The sequence below is a fragment of the Salmo trutta genome, unplaced genomic scaffold (genome assembly GCF_901001165.1).
Source record: "Salmo trutta unplaced genomic scaffold, fSalTru1.1, whole genome shotgun sequence".
In the NCBI taxonomy this organism is placed as follows: domain Eukaryota; kingdom Metazoa; phylum Chordata; class Actinopteri; order Salmoniformes; family Salmonidae; genus Salmo; species Salmo trutta.
In genome coordinates, this window is record NW_021822630.1 from 466586 (window position 1) to 487461 (window position 20876).

Sequence of the window (20876 nt, forward strand, 5' to 3'; positions counted from 1 at the left end):
TTTAAAGCTCCTTATTGTTATATTGTTGTGTGTGTGTGATCATTTATGTTGTTAATACATCCACGCAAAAGAATACAGTTGTTTTGAAGTTATTTCCATTGTTTTAAGGGTTCATGAAACGTGTATTTCCATCCTGACATTTACATGAGTCCTTTGTATTGGTGTAGACTTGACGGACCAGATGGGACTCATTCCCTATCAAACTAAAAGGAGAAACTAATATTTTCTCTGGTAGGCACAACCTACCTGGCACCCCTATAAATTATAACCTCAAGTCAAAACCGTTACAGTATGTACATAATTTATTTGACTTAAACCGTAATTAAAGAGAAATTCAATAAAAGATTGAGAATCAAAAGACACTATCCTTTATTGATGACTACATCTTAAAAACTGCACTTTGTTTTACAGTTAGACGAGTACACAAGCGTCTCATAATGAGCAGACCTGGGCTCAAATAGTATTTGTTCTTTCAAATACTTTAACTGTACTAAATTGAACTTGTCTAACCCAAAATAACCACTGGAACAGTCCTAAAAGTGCAAACCCCACTGATCTGGCACTCCCAGCAGGCTTAATCAAAACGCTCAACATATTTGAAAGAAAACAAACACAATTTGAATCCAGGTTTGTGTTCAGAGCCATTCTCCCTGCAGACTCAGGCCAGCTCCCTTCCAGGCCGAGGAGTGAAGGGAGGGTTATATCTAGCTTTCAGGAGTTGGATCCAGGTCCAGCTTCTTCAGGTCATTTAGGAAGCTGGTGGGTGTGACAATGTGAGACGAACCTATAGAGAGAAGGTGAACAGGCAATACAGAAACATTAACACAATAGTAGTGCTTTTCTGAAACCCAAAGAGGCATACATTCGTTGTGAAGATTCACAACAAAAATGTATGGAGAGAGACAGACTTAGCGGTGCATTTACCAGACAAAGATAAAATAAAAAAACATGCATGCTGGGGGATATACAGTGCCTTCAGAAAGTATTGACTTTTCCCACATTTTGTTGTGTTACAGCCTGAATTTAGAGATGTTTTGTTACTAGCCTACACACCATACCCCGTCAAAGTGGATTATTTTTATTTTATGTTTTCAAATTAAAAATATTTAAGCTGAAATGTCTTGAGTAAATAAGTATTTAACCCCTTTGCTATTGAAAGCCTAAATAGGTTCAGGAGTAAAAATGTGCTTAACAAGTCACATAATCTTTATTTTAACAGGGAAAACAGACTGAGACCTGGATCTCTTTTACGGCTGTGCCCTGTGTAAACATGTTGACATATACAGTTTTAGGCATACAGACAAGAACATTTCAAACATACAAAACAAAGACACAATTCAACAGAAACAATCACAGATAACATCATATTGATCCTCCATAACATTTTTAAAATGGGCAAGGGACACCAGAGTGTCTAACTTAAGTTGGATCTGCAGTTTGTTCCATAAATAAGGCGCAAAAGAACTAAAGGCAGTCCTACCCAACTCTGTGGAGACCGCAGGAGTCTCTAATGTAATCCACATCTGTGATCTGGTTTTAAAATTTGTATATCTAGTGGAAATTAATGATGATATATATGGAGGTAGTTTTAAAAGAAGCGCTTTATAAATAAACAAGAGAGCATGTTGCTCTCGCCTCACAGATAGAGAGGCCCAACCCACATGTTGATAAAGGATACAGTGATGAATTTTGTAACTATCACCCGTGATAAACCTGAGTGCACAATGGTAAATAGCATCCAGTGGTTTTAATGTGTTTGCCGATGCATGCATATAGATAATATCACCATAATCTAAAACGGACATAAAAGTAGCCTGCACAATTTGTTTTCTATTTACAAAGGACAGACAAGCCCTGTTTCTATAAAGGAACCCTATCTTGAATTTGAGTTTTTTTCCCAATTCTGTAACATGTTTTTTAAAAGAAAGCCTATCATCTAACCATACCCCTAAATATTTATATGCAGAGACCTGTTTGATTTGAGTACCATCCAAGCTAGTGATTACAAAAGTGTTTCTAACTGAGAGTTTAGACCTAGAAAAAAACATGACATTTGTTTTCTTAGCGTTTAAAACAAGTTTAAGCTTTAAAAAGAGACCCCTGTAGTATCCTAAAATCAGACTCCAACTGCATTAAAGCTTGGTCCGCTGTTGGAGCAATAGAGTACATCACTGTGTCATCTGCATATAAATGGAATTTACAATATCTGACATCATCACCAATGTTGTTTATATAAAGTGAGAACAATAGTGGGCCAATTATTGAACCCTGAGGGACCCCTTTAAGTAACTGTAAGGAGTCAGACTTGACCCCGTCGACCATGACGGCCTGAGTTCTATCTTTAAGATGGTTTTATGACTATCGGCAGGCATCCGTGCCCACTCCGATAGATGACAGCTTACTCAAAAGGATAGCATGGTCTACAGTGTCAAAAGCTTTTGACAAATCTACAAACAACGCAGCACAGTGCTTTCTATCATCTAAGGCATTTGCAATATCATTTACAACAAGCATAGTGGCCGATGTGGTACTGTGTTTAGATCTAAAACCAGATTGATTGGTGCTAAGAATACTGTTAGCAGAAAGAAAAGACTGTAACTGTTTGTTGACTATAGATTCTAGGATCTTTGCCAGACAAGGTAGCCTAGAGATGGGTCGATAGTTATCCAAATCACTACCGTCACCTCCCTTATGTAATGGCAGAACAAAAGCTGCTTTCCACACCTTAGGGATAATTCCTGTGCTTAATGTTAGATTAAAAATGTGTGTCACTGAACCAGCAATGATAGGTGCAGCACACTTAAGTAAGAACGGGTCTAAATTGTCAGCGCCTAAGGATTTCTTAGTATCAATGGCACACAGGGCAGCTAGAACCTCTGCTTCGGTTATTTTCTGGAAACTAAAAACAGGGTTACCATTTTTTAGAGTAACGGTTGAAAAGCAAGACGAAAAATCAACTAACTGGCCAGTGCCACAATGGCCACTTTTCCTTTCAAATAAAAAACCAGCAGACATGAAATGCTTATTAAAAGCATCACAAATATCATTTTTTTCCACTTAGGATACAGGAATCTGAGGTAATTTGCTTAGGAAGAGAAACAGCAGAATTCCCCCGTTTCAGTTAATTAACGGTTTTGCCTTTTTGACAGCTGCAGTACATTTATTTCTCAATTGCCTAAAAAACAGCCAATCAGCTGGAGTACCTGTTTTCCTCGCCAAGGCCCAGGACCGATTCTTTTGCAGGAAAAGTCCTGACAATTCAGGAGAGAACCAAGAACTGGTTCGGTTTCTTACTCTGTGTTTCTTAAGCGGGGCATGTTTATCAGACATAGAGGTAACAATAGAAGAGAAAAAAGCAAGGGCTAAAACCGGGTCCAGAAAGCAGCAAGTGGATAAAAACTCAGAGTTATATAAGTCAAGGGTAAAAGCTTGCTGTGAGAAATGTTTATAATTTCTCTTAGACATTATACAGGGATCAGAGTGTTTCAGCCTGGTATTTCTAATACAAGCAATAGGGCAGTGGTCACTGATATCATTTGCAAAAACCCCACTGGCTGTGTATTTATGGGGGGTATTTGTTAGAATAATGTCTAGTAGAGTAGATTTTACTGGGTTCTTAAAGTTGGGACGGGTTGGTTTAGTTATCAGCTGAGTTAGATTTAGCTCAGTACAAATGTCTTTTAATTTATCGGATACTGGTGAAAGCCAATCCAGGTTAAAATCTCCCAAAATCAGTAATTCAGAGTTTGCATAATTAGACAGTATATCAGATAATTTGCATAGACTACAAGGAGGAGCTGAGGGGGGGCGATATACCCCTCCTAGAGTTAAACGAGCATTATTACCAAGTACCAAATTTAAAACTAGACATTCATATTGCTTTAATAAGTTGCATGGACTCACTCTATGTGCAATAAGTGTTCTTCATGATTTTTAAATGACTACCTCATCTCTGTACCCCACACATACAGATAATTGTAAGGTCCCTCAGTTGAGCAGTGAATTTCAAACACAGATTCAACCGCAAAGACCAGAGGTTCTCCAATGCCTCGCAAAGAAAGGCACCTATTGGGAGATGGGTTTAAAAAATAAATAAATAAATAAAATAAAAAAGCAGCCATCCCTTTGAGCGTGGTGAAGTTATTAATTACACTTTGGATGGCGTATCAATACACCCGGTCACTATAAAGATACAGGCGTCATTCCTAACTCAGTTGCCGAAGAGGAAGGAAACCGCTCAGGAATTTCACCATGAGGTCAATGGTGACATTAAAACAGTTAGAGTTTAATGGCTGTGATAGGATAAAATTGAGGATGGATCAACAACATTGTGTACTGATTAAAAATAAATGCAACATGCAACAATTTCAAAGATTTTACTGAGATACAGTTCATACAAGGAAGTCAGTCAATTGAAATAAATTAATTAGGCCCTAATCTATGGATTTAACATGAATGGGTTTGGGCACAGCCATGGGTGGGCCTGGGAAGGCATAGACCCACCCACTTGGGAGCCAGGCCCAGCCAATCAGAATGAGTTTTTCCCCACAAAATGGCTTTATTAGAGACCGAAATACTCCTCAGTTTCATCAGCTGTCCGGGTGGCTGGTCGGAGACAATCCCGCAGGTAAAGAAGCCGGATGTGAAAGTCCTGGCGTGGTTACACATGGTCTGCGGTTGTGTGGCCGGTTGGACGTACTGACAAATTCTCTAAAATGACGTTGTAGGCGGCTTATGGTAGAGAAATTAACAAAATTCTGGCAACAGCTCTGGTGGACATTCCTGCAGTCAGCATGCCAACTGCACATGCCTTCAAAACGTTAGACATCTGTGGCATTGTGTTGCGTGACAAAACTGCACATTTTAGTGGCATTTCACTATCCCAAGCACAAGGTGCACCTGTGTACTGATCATGTTTTATCAGCTTCTTGATATGCCACACCTGTAAGATGGATTGATTATCTCGGCAAAGGAAAAATGCTCACTAACAGGGATGTAAACAAAATTGTGCACAGAATTTAAGCGAAATAAGCTTTTTGTGCCCGACCTGGTTCAGTCTGCTTCAACTTGACAGCAGGACAATAACCTAAAACACAAGGCCAAATCTACACTGGAGTTGCTTACCAAGAAGACAGTGAATGTTCCTGAGTGGCCGAGTTACAGTTTTGACTTAAATCTACAGCAAGACCTGAAAAATGGTTGTCTAGCCATGATCAACAACCAATTTGACAGAGCTTGAAGAATTTTGAAAATAATAAACGTACAAAATGCACAATCCAGGTGTGGAAGACGCTTAGAGACTTACCCAGAGGATTAAGGTGCTTCTACAAAGTATTGACTCAGGGGTGTGAATACTTACGTAAATTAGATGTATAGAAATATCAATTTCATTTTCAATACATTTGCAAAAATGTCTGAAAACATGTTTTCACCTTGTCATTATGGGGTATTGTGTCTAAAGAAGAAAAAAAACAGCCTGAATTCAAGATGGATTACATGTAACACAACAAAATGTGGAATAAGTCAAGGGGTATGAATAGTTTCTGAAGGCACTATAGGATCTTTTAGCGCCACCAGCAGGGGAATTCCAAACAAGGGTACATGGTGTGTCATCATTGTAAATATTTTTTTTTATTTAACTGCCTTGCCTGGTTAAAGAAAATGTTAAATTAAATATAAAAGTGTACACTATTAAGGTTCAGTCCAACTATTGTGTTCCTTACCAATCAGGACCTCCCATTTTCCGTCGGTGGCTCGAGTGACCTCGTAGGCGGAGCGCATCTCGGAGTGGGACACACCTCCTATCATGAAGATGATGAGCCGAGGGCCGGAACGATACTCCGTTGGAGACTTGTTCTTATGCCATTGTCCAAACCGAGCACTGCTGCAGTATGATATAAATGTTAACATAATAAAACATGTACATTCCTAATTATGTACAAATTACCTGCTGCGGCAAAATAAAAACATGTACAAAAGTTTGGGGTCACTTAAATGTTGTTATTTTAAATGGACAAAAATGTCTATCAGAAATACAGAGTAGACATTGTTAATGTTGCAAATGACTATTGTAGCTGGAAACGGCAGATTTTTCATGGAATATCTACAAAGGCATACAGAGGCCCATTATCAGCAACCATCACTCCTGTGTTCCAATAGCACGTTGTGTTAGCTAATCCAAGTGTATCATTTTAAAAGGCTAATTGATCATTAGAAAACCCTTTTGCAATTAAAGTCGGAAGTTTACATGCACCTTAGCCAAATAAACTCAGTTTCACAATTCCTGACATTTAATCCTAGTAAAAATTCCCTGACTTAGATCAGTTAGGATCACCACCTTATTTTAAGAATGTGAAATGTCAGAATAATAGTAGAGAGTGATTCATTTCAGCTTTTATTTCTTTCATCACATTCCCAGTGGGTCAGAAGTTTACATACACTCAATTAGTATTTGGTAGCTTTGCCTTTTAAATTGTTTAACTTGGGTCAAATGTTTCAGGTAGCCTTCCACAAGCTTCCCACAATAAGTTGGGAGAATTTCGGCCCATTCCTCCTGACAGAGCTGGTTTGTAGGCCTCCTTGCTCGCACACACTTTTTCAGTTCTGCCATTACATTTTCTATAGGATTGAGGTCAAGGCTTTGTGATGGCCACTCCAATACCTTGACTTTGTTGTCCTTAAGCCATTTTGCCACAACTTTGGAAGTATGCTTGGTGTCATTGTCCATTTGGAAGACACATTTGCGACCAAGCTTTAACTTCCTGACTGATGTCTTGAGATGTTGCTTCAATATATCCACAATTTTCCTGCCTCATGATGCCATCTATTTTCTGAACCAGTCCCTCCTGCAGCAATGGGATGGTGTTCTTCGACTTGCAAGCAACCCTCTTTTTCCTCCAAACATAATGGTCACTATGGCCAAACACTTCTATTTCATCAGACCAGAGGACATTTCTCTAAAAAGTACAATCTTTGTCCAAAAAGTCTGGCTTTTTTATGGCGGTTTTGGAGCAGTGGCTTCTTCCTTGCTGAGCGGCCTTTCAGGTTATACTTTTGTACCCGTTTCCTCCAGCATCTTCACAAGGTAATTTGCTGTTGTTCTGGGATTGATTTGCCCTTTTCGCACCAAAGTACGTTCATCTGGCCTTCTTTAGACTAGTTGAGTATCTGGAGCATCAGCATTTGTTGTAGAAAGGATGATCAATGAAAACAGGATGAACCTGAGCTCAATTTCAAGTCTCATAGCAAAGGGTCTGAATACTTTTTTATTTATAAATTAGCAAACATCTCTAAAAACCTGTTTTGCCTTGTCCTTTTAGGGTATTGTGTGTGTAGAATGATAATTTTTTTTTGATTAATACATTTTAGAATAAGGCTATAAAGTTAGAAAAATATGGAAAAAGTCAAGGGGTCTGAATACTTTCCAAATGCACTGAACAACATGAACAAGCTATGTCAACAAACTAAAAATAAAATAACTCCTGGTATGGGGCGGGGGAGATTATTCACAGGCTGTCTAATGGCAGCTTGGATCAACTAACTTTTCACCTCTCCAGCTCACATAACTACAACAAAGCTCTATTTTCAAGATGACAAGTGAGGTTAAAGTGTTAATGTATGTGACCCTTCTGTCTCTGTCCCTGGTTCAGCCCCACCCCTTCCATGTTGCGCCCCCCCCCCCCCCGTGGTGTATACAGTATACACACCTGACAGTTATCTGCGTGGTGTTAATGGGGGCAGGGTCAGAGATGAATGGCCACTGCTTCCTGTCCAACATGTCTGTTATGGCATTCTGGGAAAATAGACAGACAGGGTTGGTCAGACTTGAGCTGTGACAGTCATGGAATTTTGGATGACAGTAATTGCCAAGCGAAATGACCGCAGTCTTCGTAATAACCTTTCAAATAGCAAAACATAAAAAAATTACTTTTAATACACTCCTCCTGACTACATGTGCTGCCATAGAAATAGAATAGGCGTCCCTATTCAAGTCAATGATGGCATAATGGGTGGACTGGCAGCCATTGCGAATGTACCCATAGAAGCAAAGCAGGAAGTATACCCATCAATATGTGCTGTGATTTGTTGATTCAACTCAACTGACCTTACAAAAACACATTCCATTGCATAAGCCACATCAGTTAACATTTTTTGAATGAATATTCTTTATTATCATAGAAATATTGCCTCACAATAGTCCCAGTCAGTTCTCATGTAATAAGGAATTCGACCACGCCCACAAATTGGGGATAACCAACCTTCTTTCCTGTTATTCCCCATTGTAGAGGAAACTGTCATAGATTTTTTTGGTTATACAGAAACAACAAAACATGCAGAAAAGCTGCTGTGTTGTTAATATACAGGTAGCCAGGTCAAAAAGTAGGCTACACATAGCTATGTGTTTGGAAAACATTTAATCACAAGACATTTAACTTGTTTAGTACAGCCCGTTTCTAACTCCACTCACTACTTGTATAGTCTGTTTGTTTGAGTTGTTGGTCTTGGCTAGCTTAATGTTCCAGTCGGTAGCTAGCACGCTCACTCAAGCAAACAGAAAAGGGGGATGTGGGAAGCCTTGCGTTTTTTTTTAATAAGCAGTGAGAATGCTAGAGAGTAGGCAACGTTGAAACGTAATCTTTAGATCTGTACTTTTCTTCAATGTATTTTTGTAATTGACTAAAACAAGGAAATTGTGGTTGAAAAAGGTTTTTGCTGTGAGCCACTGGGGTAACCACAGGTTGTCTTCCCCACAGACGGGCAGGGTCGTGACGTTCTATCTAATACCGACTGGGTCTATATCAGAAAGCCATTGCGAGTGTACCCATGAGTTTACCAGTCAAATTGCCAGGGTTATAGGTTCCAAGCCAATTCTATTTCTGTGTGCTGCTGCATTGTGGGGGGTGTTTTTGTTGCATGTTTCAGCAAGGAGCAACAAAGTTTAATCACTTTGTTTAGAGTCCATGTTACCGCCAAAACGGAATGCCCGGCAGTCCTGGCTTAAGTCAGCTGTTCACGGATCCACCTGTACCAAAATACCCATCTGGATCCAGAATTCTAAATAATGTCACACGTCTTATATTATTGTCACGGTATATGTAATTTTAACGGACTTGTCCAGAAGGACTCATACAGGTCCGAATGCGACGGCTGCAGGGAGAGAAATTGTATAATATATGTTGCTTTTCACGAGAGCGGCGCTTAGAGCTTGTTGTTGGCCAAGCATAAGTAATCAAAGCGGCAATAGGCTACAGTCAGACCCTCCGTGTCTGGCAAAAGTTAGGAGATATATAATCAATGGAATTAAAATGACGGTATTAACTGTTAAAGGAGAACGAAAGGCTACAACAACCAAGAGGTAGGCTGCTACGTAATAATCTGAATGGTGTTATTTGTAACTGTGTAAGACAAGAAAGTGCATGCAGCCTCAATTAGACTAGCTTCATGTTTGATGCAGTCAAGACAGGCACTATGTAATCATATTGAATAATAAATAACCTAACTATATCAGCTATTGGTCTACTATAGCACAAGTCTTTCTTGGAGTCTCTCCTTCCCTCGCTCTCACAGTTCAGACACACAGCACGGTCCCTGCTAGACAGCCACCTCTCTTCCTCACACTTTATCAGCTCTGGTTAATAAAGTATCTTAAAAATGTACTTTTCTGCTGCTTCCCTCATTCAGATCGGACCGGGTCTGGATCCGACCAGGTCTATATGGAACGGGTCTACTTGTCCCGGGTCCGTTCGGAAAGTGTCTCTATATTTAAAAAATGTATACATATCGGGTCCGGGTGGGAAAGCCCCAGGCCCATTTCGGAACAGGTCCAACAATTTGGACATGTGAAGTCCTCTACCACACTGTCTGTCTATCCTTCTCTTCCATACCTCCATCACATCTTTGATGGTGGGTGTCCATCGAGAGAGCTGGTACGTGCTCTCCTTGCGCTCTTTCTTCTCAGGCAGTGTTTTCCCAGCATTGGGAGCCTGAAACAACATTTCACATCATTCAAATATAAACAAGGGGAAAAAAGGCTTCACTGTAAAGAGATGCAATTGTTCAATGTGTGAGAGAGAGCAACAGAGAGACAGTTAGAGGAGCGAGCGAGGGACGGACAGACAGAGCCCTACTGACCCCAGCGATGATGGGGCAGCCCAGGTGCTGTAGGTTGGTGATGATGTTGGTGTTTGCCTGCACGTTGGCATGCTGGATTAACTTGGTCAGGTTCTCCTCTCCAATGCCTGTGTGTGAGGAGGCCACCGTTATACAGAGTAGAGCTGGAGAAGGTAATGAAGACTCATCACCAAGTTAACCTAATCAAAACTGATTCATTAGCTAGCCTGTTGTCATTCCACGAGGATCAACAGTAACCACATATATCCTTACAGAGACCAACATTATATACAGAGTAGAGCCAAGTGCTCAACCTAAAGATCACCATCTGCTCCTCTTTAATTTCAATAGCGGTCATGTGGTGTAGTAGCTGTGTCGTATCATATTAGAAACACTCATATTGCTGTACCTGCTGTGTGTATCTTGACAATGCACTGACAGAAAGTGGACACATTGGGATCATGCAGCCAGTGCCATTCTGTTGACCTACCCTTCTTCTTGTGGAAGATATAGAGCAGTATGATGCGGATCTTGTCGTAGGGTTCGATGTCGGTGTTGAGGAGTACAGGGACGATGCTCTTCATGGCATCCTTCAGGGGTTCCCCATCTACATCAGTCCCCATGGCCAGGTCCTGGGAAACATATAAGGGGAAAACAACAATCAGAGAATGATGCTTTTAAGTCCTCCCCATCTACATCAATGCATTAACACTTCAGATCATAATCCCACAACCAGCCCCAGATTACATCACTCCTGGACATGCTAGGAATGTCTCAAATGATCGACCACTAAACCTACTATATTACAGACTATCAAAAACAATCCTGTGCGGAGCTATTAGAACTATTAAGACCAAAACAATGCTTGCATCCCAAATGGCACGCTATTAGTAATGCACTAAATAAAGACTAGGGTGCCATTTGAGATGTAGTAATTGTGTTGAGGGAGAAAGTAGGAGCTGTTCTGGGAACTAGGAAGGGAAAGGGGTTATAGTCAGATGTTTGATGCCTTATGGTGTAAGATTTCTGGAAGACGTGGATGGATGGATGGATGTAGTAATAACAGCCTGGCAACATGAATGGTCTTTAAAAGACTAGGCATGACATAACAGCTTCCTGTGCATTACTGTAGGTTCAGAGAGGGACAGTTGATCCAGGTGTGCGACACGTCTCGTTTCAAGCCCTTTACACAACATTAGTGAAGTGGATGCCCACTAGGCCGCCAGAAAGCGTCAGACAATGTCTGAGTCTCAAATGGCACCCTATTCCCTATATAGTGCACTACCTTTGACCAGGACACATAGGGCTCTGGTGAAAAGTAAGCGCTTGTCAAAAGTAGTGCACTAGTGAATAGCGTGCCATTTGGGAAGAAGCAGCCTATGAAGCTTTTATGAGACTCAGAGGTAAAAATAGAGATGGGAACGTGGGGGGGGGGGTCAGCACCCCAGTGGAGGCTAGATGGGGTGAGTGGGCGAGCATTATTATATGACACGATAGTTCTAAATATTAAAATATATTACACAACATCATAGTGACCTGGTCATTCATGGTTTAACCACCTAAGGCTAACAACCAGGGATGTGATTATTCAAGATTGTTTTCTATATATAAAAAAACATATATAAGGAAGGAGGAGGATATCAGTTTGGGAAAATAAACATTTCAGTGTAGAACGGATGTAAGGAAAGATGGGAAAATCACAGAACACAAACAATTAAAATGCTATAGGTCGCTCTTGAAAAACAGATGATTCATCTCAAGGGTCTTGCTGGTTAAAAGGTTGAATAAAAACATGCTGTGTTTTACACTTCCGAGAATCAAAAACATGCTCCTGGGAGTACCTGCCAGGTCATTTGCATATGGTTTCATAAGAGAGGGAGGGAGCTTGACAGCACCCTATATAGTGTACTACTTTTGATCAGATCCCTGTGGGTCTTGGTCAAAAGTAGTGCACTATATAGAGAATAGGGTACCATTTGGGACTTTTGTAGTAACACTGACCTGTTCCACCTCACACAGCTTGTTCACCGAGGCTTTGAAGTTCTTCATGCAGGCCTCAGCCAGGTGCAGGTGAGTGGAGTACTGCAATCAAACATTACTTATTAACTAATAAAAAGTTGATGTCATCACTCCACACTATAATAATACTCCACTTTGTTGTTACAGCCTGAAATCCAAATGGATGAGAAACTAGAATTTAATCCATCTACACACACACTACCCTATAATGACACAATCAAAACATGTTTTAAGAAATATTTAATTGTGTGTGGGGGGTGAAATACAGTATCTCATTTTCACAAGTTCACACACCCCTGAGTCAATACTTTGTAGAAGCACCTTTGATTATACAGCTGTGAGTCTTTCTGGGTCTCTAAGAGCTTTCCAAATCTGGATTGTGCAACATTTCCCAATTATTATTTAACAAATCTGTCAAATTGGTTGTTGATCATTGCTAGACAACCATTTTCAGGTCTTGACAGATTTAAGTCAAAACTAACTCGGCAACTCAGGAACATTCACTGTCTTCTTGGTAAGCAACTCCAGTGTAGATTTGGCCTTGTGTTTTAGGTTATTGTCCAGCTGAAAGGTGAATTAACCTCCCAGTGTCTGGTGGAAAGCAGACTGAACTCGCTTTTCCTCTAGGATTTTGCCTGTGCTTAGCTCCATTCTATTTATTGTTGAATCCTGAAAAATTACCCAGTCCTTAAAGATTACTCTGAACAGGCTTCCTTCATTTCACTCTGTCAATTAGGTTAGTATTGTGGAGTAACTACAATGTTGTTGATCCATCCCTAATTTTCTTCTATAAACAGCCAATAATTTCTGTAACATTGTGAAATCCCTGAGCAGTTTCCTTCCTCTCCGGCAACTGAGTTAGGAAGGACTCCTGTATGCGTGTAGTGACTGGGTGTATTGATACACCATCCAAAGTGTAATTAATAACCACCATGCTCAAAGGGATATTCAGAGTCTGTATTCTTTATTTTTTTTACCCATCTACCAATAGGTGGCCCTTCTTTGCGAGGCATTAGAAAACATCACCGGTCTTTGTGGTTGAATCTGTGTTTGAAATTCACTGCTCAACTGAGGGACCTTACAAATAATTGTGTGTGGGGTACAGAGATGAGGTAATCATTCAAAATTCATAAACACTATTATTGCACACAGAGTGAATCCAACTTGTGTAACTTAAGCAAATGTTTACTCCTGAACATATTTAGGCTTGCCATAACCAAGAAGTTGAATACTTATTGATTCAACACAATTTTACATTATGGAGTATTGTGTGTAGGCCAGTGACAACATTTTAATTTAATCAATTTCAAATTCAGGCTGTAACAAAACAAAATGTGGAAAAAGTTAAGGAGTGTGAATACTTTCTGAAGGCACAGTAGAATGAAGAAATACTACTGGACATGCATTATAAAAGTGGCCTGCTCCCCTTGATGCGCAACGTTTGCAGAGGGTAATACTCTCCTATTCATTTAAATTAAAATCAGGCTCGCACCCCTTGAGGGTAAAATTCACTGCTTTTTTACGTGCAGCTCACGCCCGAGAACAATGACTTGCCCTTTTGGGTGAGGATCATAGGCGACATTCAGAACGAGACTGACGGTAAATAAGAATTAATGAACTGACTGACTGATGTAAGAGATATTTATATTAGAGTTTAGTCAGGAGATAGTAACGCGTTAAATAACTTTCCGTGGTGCCCCAGACTACTACTTAATTGTTATAGGATTAATTTAATCGCGTAATAATTGAACGTGGTACGTAATCATTTTATAAAATAACAGCCGAACACATTAATGATAGTCAAGACACGAAAGTAGCTTGCACTATGCTTTCAGCGTTGCAGGTAAAGAACATACTGTTTGCTAGTATGGACATTGGAACATGGCCCATGTCTTTGCCAAAACACCCAGGTGCTTTTCTATATGCTATTAATGGGAATAGAACACGCGTTGACATTTAGACTGACAGTATGTGATCACTGAAGAGACATGAAAGCCAGTCTCAACCAATCGACTGATTTTAGATGGAAAGACAAGGAATACCCACCAAGCTGAGTTCCTTCTGGTACTGTGGCATCTTCTTCAGCATCTGAGACAGGTCTTTGATATTGGCCTTATCAGTGGACATCCTCTTGCTCTCACAGAACACACGCAGCAGCTCCGTCACTTTCCTGGAACACGAACAATGAGCATCAACATCTGACAAAGACTATACCAGGGTTGGGTACAATTCAGTGTTCAATTAAGAAAGAGTATTCACAATATTAATTTTTATAATTCACTTCCTGAATAGAACACTAAACTTACCTCAACCAACTCTGGATCATATCATCTCTTATTGGTTGAGGTTAGATTAGTTAAAAACACTAGTTGTATGCAATCTTAATGATTGTGTGTCTTACTTGGTGACGTCAGCTATGTGCATGTGTCTCAGCTGGATCCACAGCTCATCATCTTCGTCCAGGAGAACCTCCTTCTCCTTGGAGTCCCCGATCCCAGTCGTCTGATATCTACAACACACAGGGATTGTAGTATACAGGGATACCATATGACAGATACAGATCATACCATAAGTAGAAGAAGGCAAGTATACATTCATACTATGTATGTATGTACATTAAATTAACAATAATAATGTCGGAGAAAGGTTATACCTGTAAAATGACTAACCAAAATGTAAAACTAACCCTTAACCAATTCTGAAATGAAGAATCGTTTTCCAGGTCAGGAGTGTCTGTATAGCATTTTCCATATGTTCATCATAGGCCCTGGTCAAAAGTAGTGCACTATATTGGGAGTAGGTTGCCAAACTAAGCCTACTTGTAGATGTCCTGTTTGATGTCCAGAAGGTCATAGACCATGGCCTGAAAAGTCAGCTCGTGCAGAATGGGAGAGATGGGGTCAAAGCCACGATCCACAATTAATAGCTGTGACCTGGCCTTGTCAGGACCCTGAAAACGCATCGGACATTTCATGTCAGGGCAAGAAATGATACCTAGAAATGTAACTTATTATTTACCAGTTAACCACTTCAATGCTTTGGCAGAAAGGACATATTGTTTTATATCAAATCTATTGCCTCTAGCTCCACAATAGAATGTCAGGAATGCTTTTGGGTAACAGGTTTAACCAACAAGTCACCCAGTTAGTGCCACTATCAGACTTTACCACATTCAGAATAGTTCTTCTTCTTCTAAAGTACAACCACAATAACAAGAAAATATATATTCCTTGTGTATTCTAATACCCTTCTCACACTGTAATGCACTGGCCTGCTTATGCACCCACCACAGTGGATATTTTGTTGTGAAAAAAACATAAACCGTACAGTTCTGCACGATAGTGTGAAAATGGTATTACTGTGCTGGGCAGAGACACCATGGAGAAGATAAGAGCAGAAATGATATCAAATGAATACATGCCTTCAGAAGTCCAACACAGGCTTAAGGAAATGCCAGCTAGGAAAGACAGAAAAGGAGAGAAAATGCAGCCGAGCAGAGAGTGTGAAAGATAATTAACAGGAAATCAAGTGAGAAAGTAGAAGTAGCTATGAGAAACTCCCATAGGACGTAAGACTCTCAAAATGTTTCAATAATCATAAGACTAGTATCATAAAGACAAATCATTTGATGGTTTCAGATATTTGATGGGTTCATTCAATGCAGTGTATTTTCAGGGAGTGAATGGTCATTTTGAGCCAAGCAGACATGGTACTATTAGTACTGTAAAGAAGTGTTGTGTATTGCGAGAGGTGGTGAGGCGTTGGTGTCCCCTCACCTCTCCCATGCTGGGGTTGTCTGCTTTATGGGTGTTCAGACGCTGATACACCTCCTCAGCCAGTCTGGCATTCTCATCAGGACCGCTATGAGGGAGAGAAAGAAAGAGAGGGTAACTCAAGTACAGTAGCTTGCGAAAGTATTCATCCCCCTTGGCATTTTTCCTATTTTGTTGCCTTATAACCTGGAATTAAAATAGATTTTTTTTTTGGGGGGGGGGGTTGTATCATTTGATTTACACAACATGCCTATGACTTTGAAGATGCAAAATACTCATTGTTAAACAAACAAGAAATAAGACAAAAAAATGAAACATTGAGCATACATAAATATTCACCCCCCCAAAGTCAATACTTGGTAGAGCCACAAGCTTGGCACATCTAACCACTGGGGATTTTTGCCCATTCTTCAAGGCAAAACTGCTCCAGCTCCTTCAAGTTGGATGAGTTCCACTGGTGTACAGCAATCTTTAAGTCATACCACAGATTCTCAATTGGATTGAGGTCTGGGCTTTGACTAGGCCATTCCAAGACATTTAAATGTTTCCCCTTAAAACCACTTGAGTGTTGCTTAACAGTATGCTTAGGGTCATTGTCCTGCTGGAAGGTGAACCTCCGTCCCAGTCTCAAATCTCTGGAAGACTGAAACAGGTTTCCCTCAAGAATGTCCCTGTATTTTGCGCCATCCATCATTCCTTCAATTCTGACTCATTTCCCAGTCCCTGCCGATGAAAAACATCCCCACAGCATGATGCATCCACCACCATGTTTCACTATGGGGATGGTATTCTTGGGGTGATGAGAGGTGTTGAGTTTGCGCCAGACATTGCGTTTTCCTACATTTTAGTCTCATCTGACCAGAGTACCTTCTTCCATATGTTTAGGGAGTCTCCCACCTGCCTTTTGGCGAATACCAAACGTGTTTGCTTATTTTTTCTTTAAGCAATGGCTTTTTTCTGGCCACTCTTCCATAAAGCCCAGCTCTGTGGAGTGTACGGCTTAAAGTGTTCCTATGAACAGATACTCCAATCTCCGCTGTGGAGCTTTGCAGCTCCTTCAGGGTTATCTTTGGTCTCTTTGTTGGCACGGACCAGGCCCTCCTTGCCTGGTCCGTGAGTTTTGGTGGGCAGCCCCCTCTTGGCAGGTTTGTTGTGGTGCCATATTCTATCCATTTTTTAATAATGTATTTAAATGGTGCTCCGTGGGATGATCAAAGTTTCAGATATTTTTTTATAACCCAATCCTGATCTGTACTTCTCCACAACTTTGTCCCTGACCTGTTTGGAGAGCTCCTTGGTCTTCATGGTGCCACTTGCTTGGTGGTGCCCCTTGCAGGCTCTGGGGCCTTTCAGAACAGGTGTATATATACACTGAGATCATGTGAAAGATCATGTGACACTTAGTCCACCTGCATGCAATTTAACTAATTGTGTGACTACTGAAGGTAATTGGTTGAACCAGATCTTATTTAGGGGCTTCATAGCAAATACATATATATGCACGCACCACTTTTCGGTTTTTTATTTGTTTGAATTTGATAATTTTTTGATTTCATCAATTTGGTCTATTTTGTGTATGTCCATCACATGAAATCCAACAAAATAGGGAAAACGCCAAGAGGGATGAATACTTTTGCAAGGCACTTTACCCAAGAGAAAAAGACGTGCAAAAAGACCATTGAAGACAGGCTCTCTATTTAAGACCTGTGTGATGAGCTTTGAAAAAGTGACAATTCGCGATCGATTTGGGGTATTGCTATCTTTTTCCACTATTGGAGGACAAAAGTATCTCTTTACTCAGATGAGCACCCAATTGCCACTGAAACCTCTGGTAGCACTTGCATGCCTGTATTTATCCAACATGTCTAAGTTAGGGTATGGTGTGTATAGGTACCTGCGATAGCGGATGGCAGGGTACTCCTTCAAGGTGTCACAGAGGGTGGCGATTTGCTCTGCCAGATTCTCCATCATTCTGTCTTTATTCCCATCTCCAACTGGACTGTAGAACAAGTGCAGGGAGCTGGGATCGTCCAAGGAAAATACCTAGAATAGTGAAGGGAGAGGAAGGGCATGAAGGAGTGAGACCGAGAGCTTACAATTACTGGGCATTTTCACTGGATACTCCTTAGAGCGATCAAACTACCATAAAATGTGTCATTTTCAATGGGAGGCGGCAAGATGAGACTTTTTCCAATTTGGCCATGCGACCAGAGTTGAGTGAAGTTCAAAGAAGGTGCTGTAGGTAGGTACCCACCTGGGATTCATACGGCAGGAAAGCCACGTTGATCTCCTTCAGAGTCTTGATGACTCTGGCAACTCTGGACTTGCCAATGTCAGCAAACAGAGCATCTGGGCAATCTGCAGGATAGGTGATTGTCACAAAACCAACAGTTTGCTAAACATTCATGCTTTTAGTCAATTTACAAGGTTCATCTCATTAAGATTTAAAATCTCATTCAAGAGAAACATGACCAGAATGACAAAACAACATTTTTTGTATCAGACGAGGGAAGAGTATAGTTTTAAATGAAGTTTTATAATACTTTAAAACAAAAGGTCTTACTGTCTGTAAAGAAGATGTGCGCTGCTTTGTAGGTGAATGCAATCTCTTTGAAGTCATTGATAAGCGCATGAACTGACTGAGAACATCCGCACACACACACACAGGAGAAAGAGAAAAAGAGGAAGATGAAGAGTGTGAGATGGCTTTACAGCAGTACAGGATATGGCAGTTGATGACAGTGAAAGTGGGAATGACAGGGGAAACACTTCTCACCTTCTTTGAAGGAGAGATCAGATAAATGGCCTCCAGGCTGGAGATGGGTTCCCTGCGCTTGTTGATGTCCTCCACAACTGTGGGAGGAAAAGGAAGATAGGATGTACAGTGACTAACTTAACTGAAGAACACCTCCACAGACACTCACTTCCTCACACTATGACCCATCCCGGGGTTCAAATTGTTTTTCTTTCAAATACCGTTTAATTGAGCCTGTCTCGAGTGCCAGATGGGAGGGGTTGGGTTTGTACTTTTGGGGCTTTTTATTCCATTGCACCAGACAAGCTCAGTCAAGCACAGCTTAAGTATTTGAAAGAAAACAAACACTGTTTCAACCCAGGTCTACTCTGACCCTAGTTTAGAATGATGCCTGGGGTGTCCCTTGATATAATAAATAGTTGTTGACAAATACAAGTAGCCTATCCCACTGGCCATCCCAACACTTACTAGTCACCCCCTCTGCCATGATATCTGACATCTTGCAGCAGGACGACAGGATTCGCATGCTGATGTGGTCCACAATGAGCACCTGGACAAACAGAGATGGCCGTTATCAATTAATATTCAATTGATCATTAGGCTATCATGATAGACAATTTGACAGAGTCAGACATTATGTATTTTGACCTGGATCTTTTCAGAGCAACACTAAATACTTTTTACAATACCTTCCATTCTCCATCCTTCTTCACACTTTTGATAACTCCATTCAGGATTTCTTAAGAGATGAGGAAAGACAGACAAAGGAACTATGAAATATTACAGTACCAAAACTGAAATGTGTCCAACAACTCTGTTGCATTTTAGATTTAGAATACGTAGTGGTGTTTATTTTACCTGGGGGCGGTCAATTAAGAAAAATCTTATTTACAATGACGGCCTGGCAAGAGGCAAAAAAAATAAGGAAATAGACAACAGTAGTCTAGGGTCTGGAATCTGTTTTTTTCCTGGTTCCATACAGAGATCTCTTAAAGTTGACCCAATTGATCTATGTTTTTTCAGATGGCATTTGTTAGCCAGTGTCAAACAGTAACTAATTGGGTAGTAAAAGGCAAAGGAACTTATACAGGTAGTAGGTACACATTGACTTCCTTCACATGCATAGTTGATCACAAGGCAACCCACAATCAACTAGCTACACCCAACTTGATGCCCAACTTGATGTCTCCTAGAGGTCTGAACCAGGAGTTTGATATCAGACCATTTTTTACATGAATGCCATTTTGATTTGTCTTGCCTTCCAGGTCATATATATTATTTTCTGGAACGACTACATGTACCCATCTCATTGTTATTAAATTATTAGAGATAAATTATTTTGCATCCACCATGCGTCATGTCCGCAATGGTCATGTGAGGTGACATTTGTATATTTTGGGATGTAAGCACTCAGTTTGTTCGACATGACGAGGATCCGTTTCGAATCTGTGAATTGGGAGCTTTAACAGTGTGCGGGACTTCTTGTTCTTTATTTAGTATTCTTCATTAGCCCAGCACCTATGTTTTTAAGGATGTGCGTATGACCAAACGTTTCTTGTCAGCAAAACACTCAGGTTTTAGAGCCTACTTGAAATACTACAACTAGTGATAAGGCATACTCTTCCCAGTCACATTTTATATTTCAATTGTAAATAGCCTAATGACAGCTAGCTATCAACCACGGCCAGGCATTACTAGGAAGCAACTTGCTTGAGTGACGAAAGCTATGTATCGCTAACTAAACCAGGCAGTTTGTTTGGATGTTTTCTGTTCTTAATTTTCGTGACAACAAGCTAAAAGCTTGATGGTATAAAACATTCAATATTTCTACCATCGAACAATAGAGATTTGATAGTTATAAAATGAACAAGTTTCTTGACTTACTCTCTCCGACCACCGCCTTCAGTCCGCTTGGAGCCATCTTGACACTTCCGTGTTGCCAATTTTTCCGCTTCGTTTATCAAAGCAAGAAAAGTGTTCAAATGCACTCAAAAATAATAAGCAAATAAGAGCTTCCAATTTGACTAAAGCGTTATTAATATTCTTCATGAGTGCATTTGCATTAAAACAATAGTCATTTACAGTAGGTCTCTGATATAGTATTAGGAGCAAAGAAAATAATATTTTCTTGTGGTTTGGGTGCGAAACATCTTTATTTCAATATATTTATTTCATTATGATGACATTCTCTTAACTTTCAGCATGGGAGTCCCCGTTGA

The 20876-nt window shown here is 40.3% G+C and overlaps 1 protein-coding gene across 2 annotated transcripts; it reads right to left on the reverse strand.

Moving 5' to 3' along the window:
* Positions 1-345: 345 nt before the first annotated feature.
* LOC115183056 (syntaxin-binding protein 2-like) lies at positions 346-20607 on the reverse strand. 2 transcript variants are annotated; one of them, XM_029744417.1, is made up of 18 exons: positions 20542-20607; positions 19347-19396; positions 19126-19207; positions 18679-18755; positions 18466-18541; positions 18157-18260; positions 17797-17945; positions 15906-15990; positions 14949-15079; positions 14531-14638; positions 14176-14299; positions 12112-12192; positions 10601-10742; positions 10132-10238; positions 9885-9983; positions 7707-7792; positions 5724-5881; positions 346-784 (listed from the first exon to the last, which is right to left on the reverse strand). In XM_029744417.1, exons 1-18 carry the CDS (start codon positions 20576-20578, stop codon positions 705-707), a joined length of 1776 nt encoding a protein of 591 aa, XP_029600277.1. In that variant the 5' UTR covers positions 20579-20607; the 3' UTR covers positions 346-704. The 2 variants fall into 2 exon arrangements, with proteins under 2 accessions (XP_029600277.1, XP_029600275.1); XM_029744415.1 differs by having other exon boundaries at positions 5724-5884.
* Between the last annotated feature and the right edge of the window lie 269 nt (positions 20608-20876).

Excerpts from the sequence above, each read along its gene's own strand:
- LOC115183056 (XM_029744415.1), bottom strand. The coding sequence starts at position 20,578 with ATGGCTCCAAGCGGACTGAAGGCGGTGGTCGGAGAGA. Across the intron at positions 10,743-12,111 it reads AGCTGTGTGAGGTGGAACAG|GACCTGGCCATGGGGACTGA; the intron begins GTCAGTGTTACT and ends TATGTTTCCCAG. Across the intron at positions 10,239-10,600 it reads TATCTTCCACAAGAAGAAGG|GCATTGGAGAGGAGAACCTG; the intron begins GTAGGTCAACAG and ends CCTCACACACAG.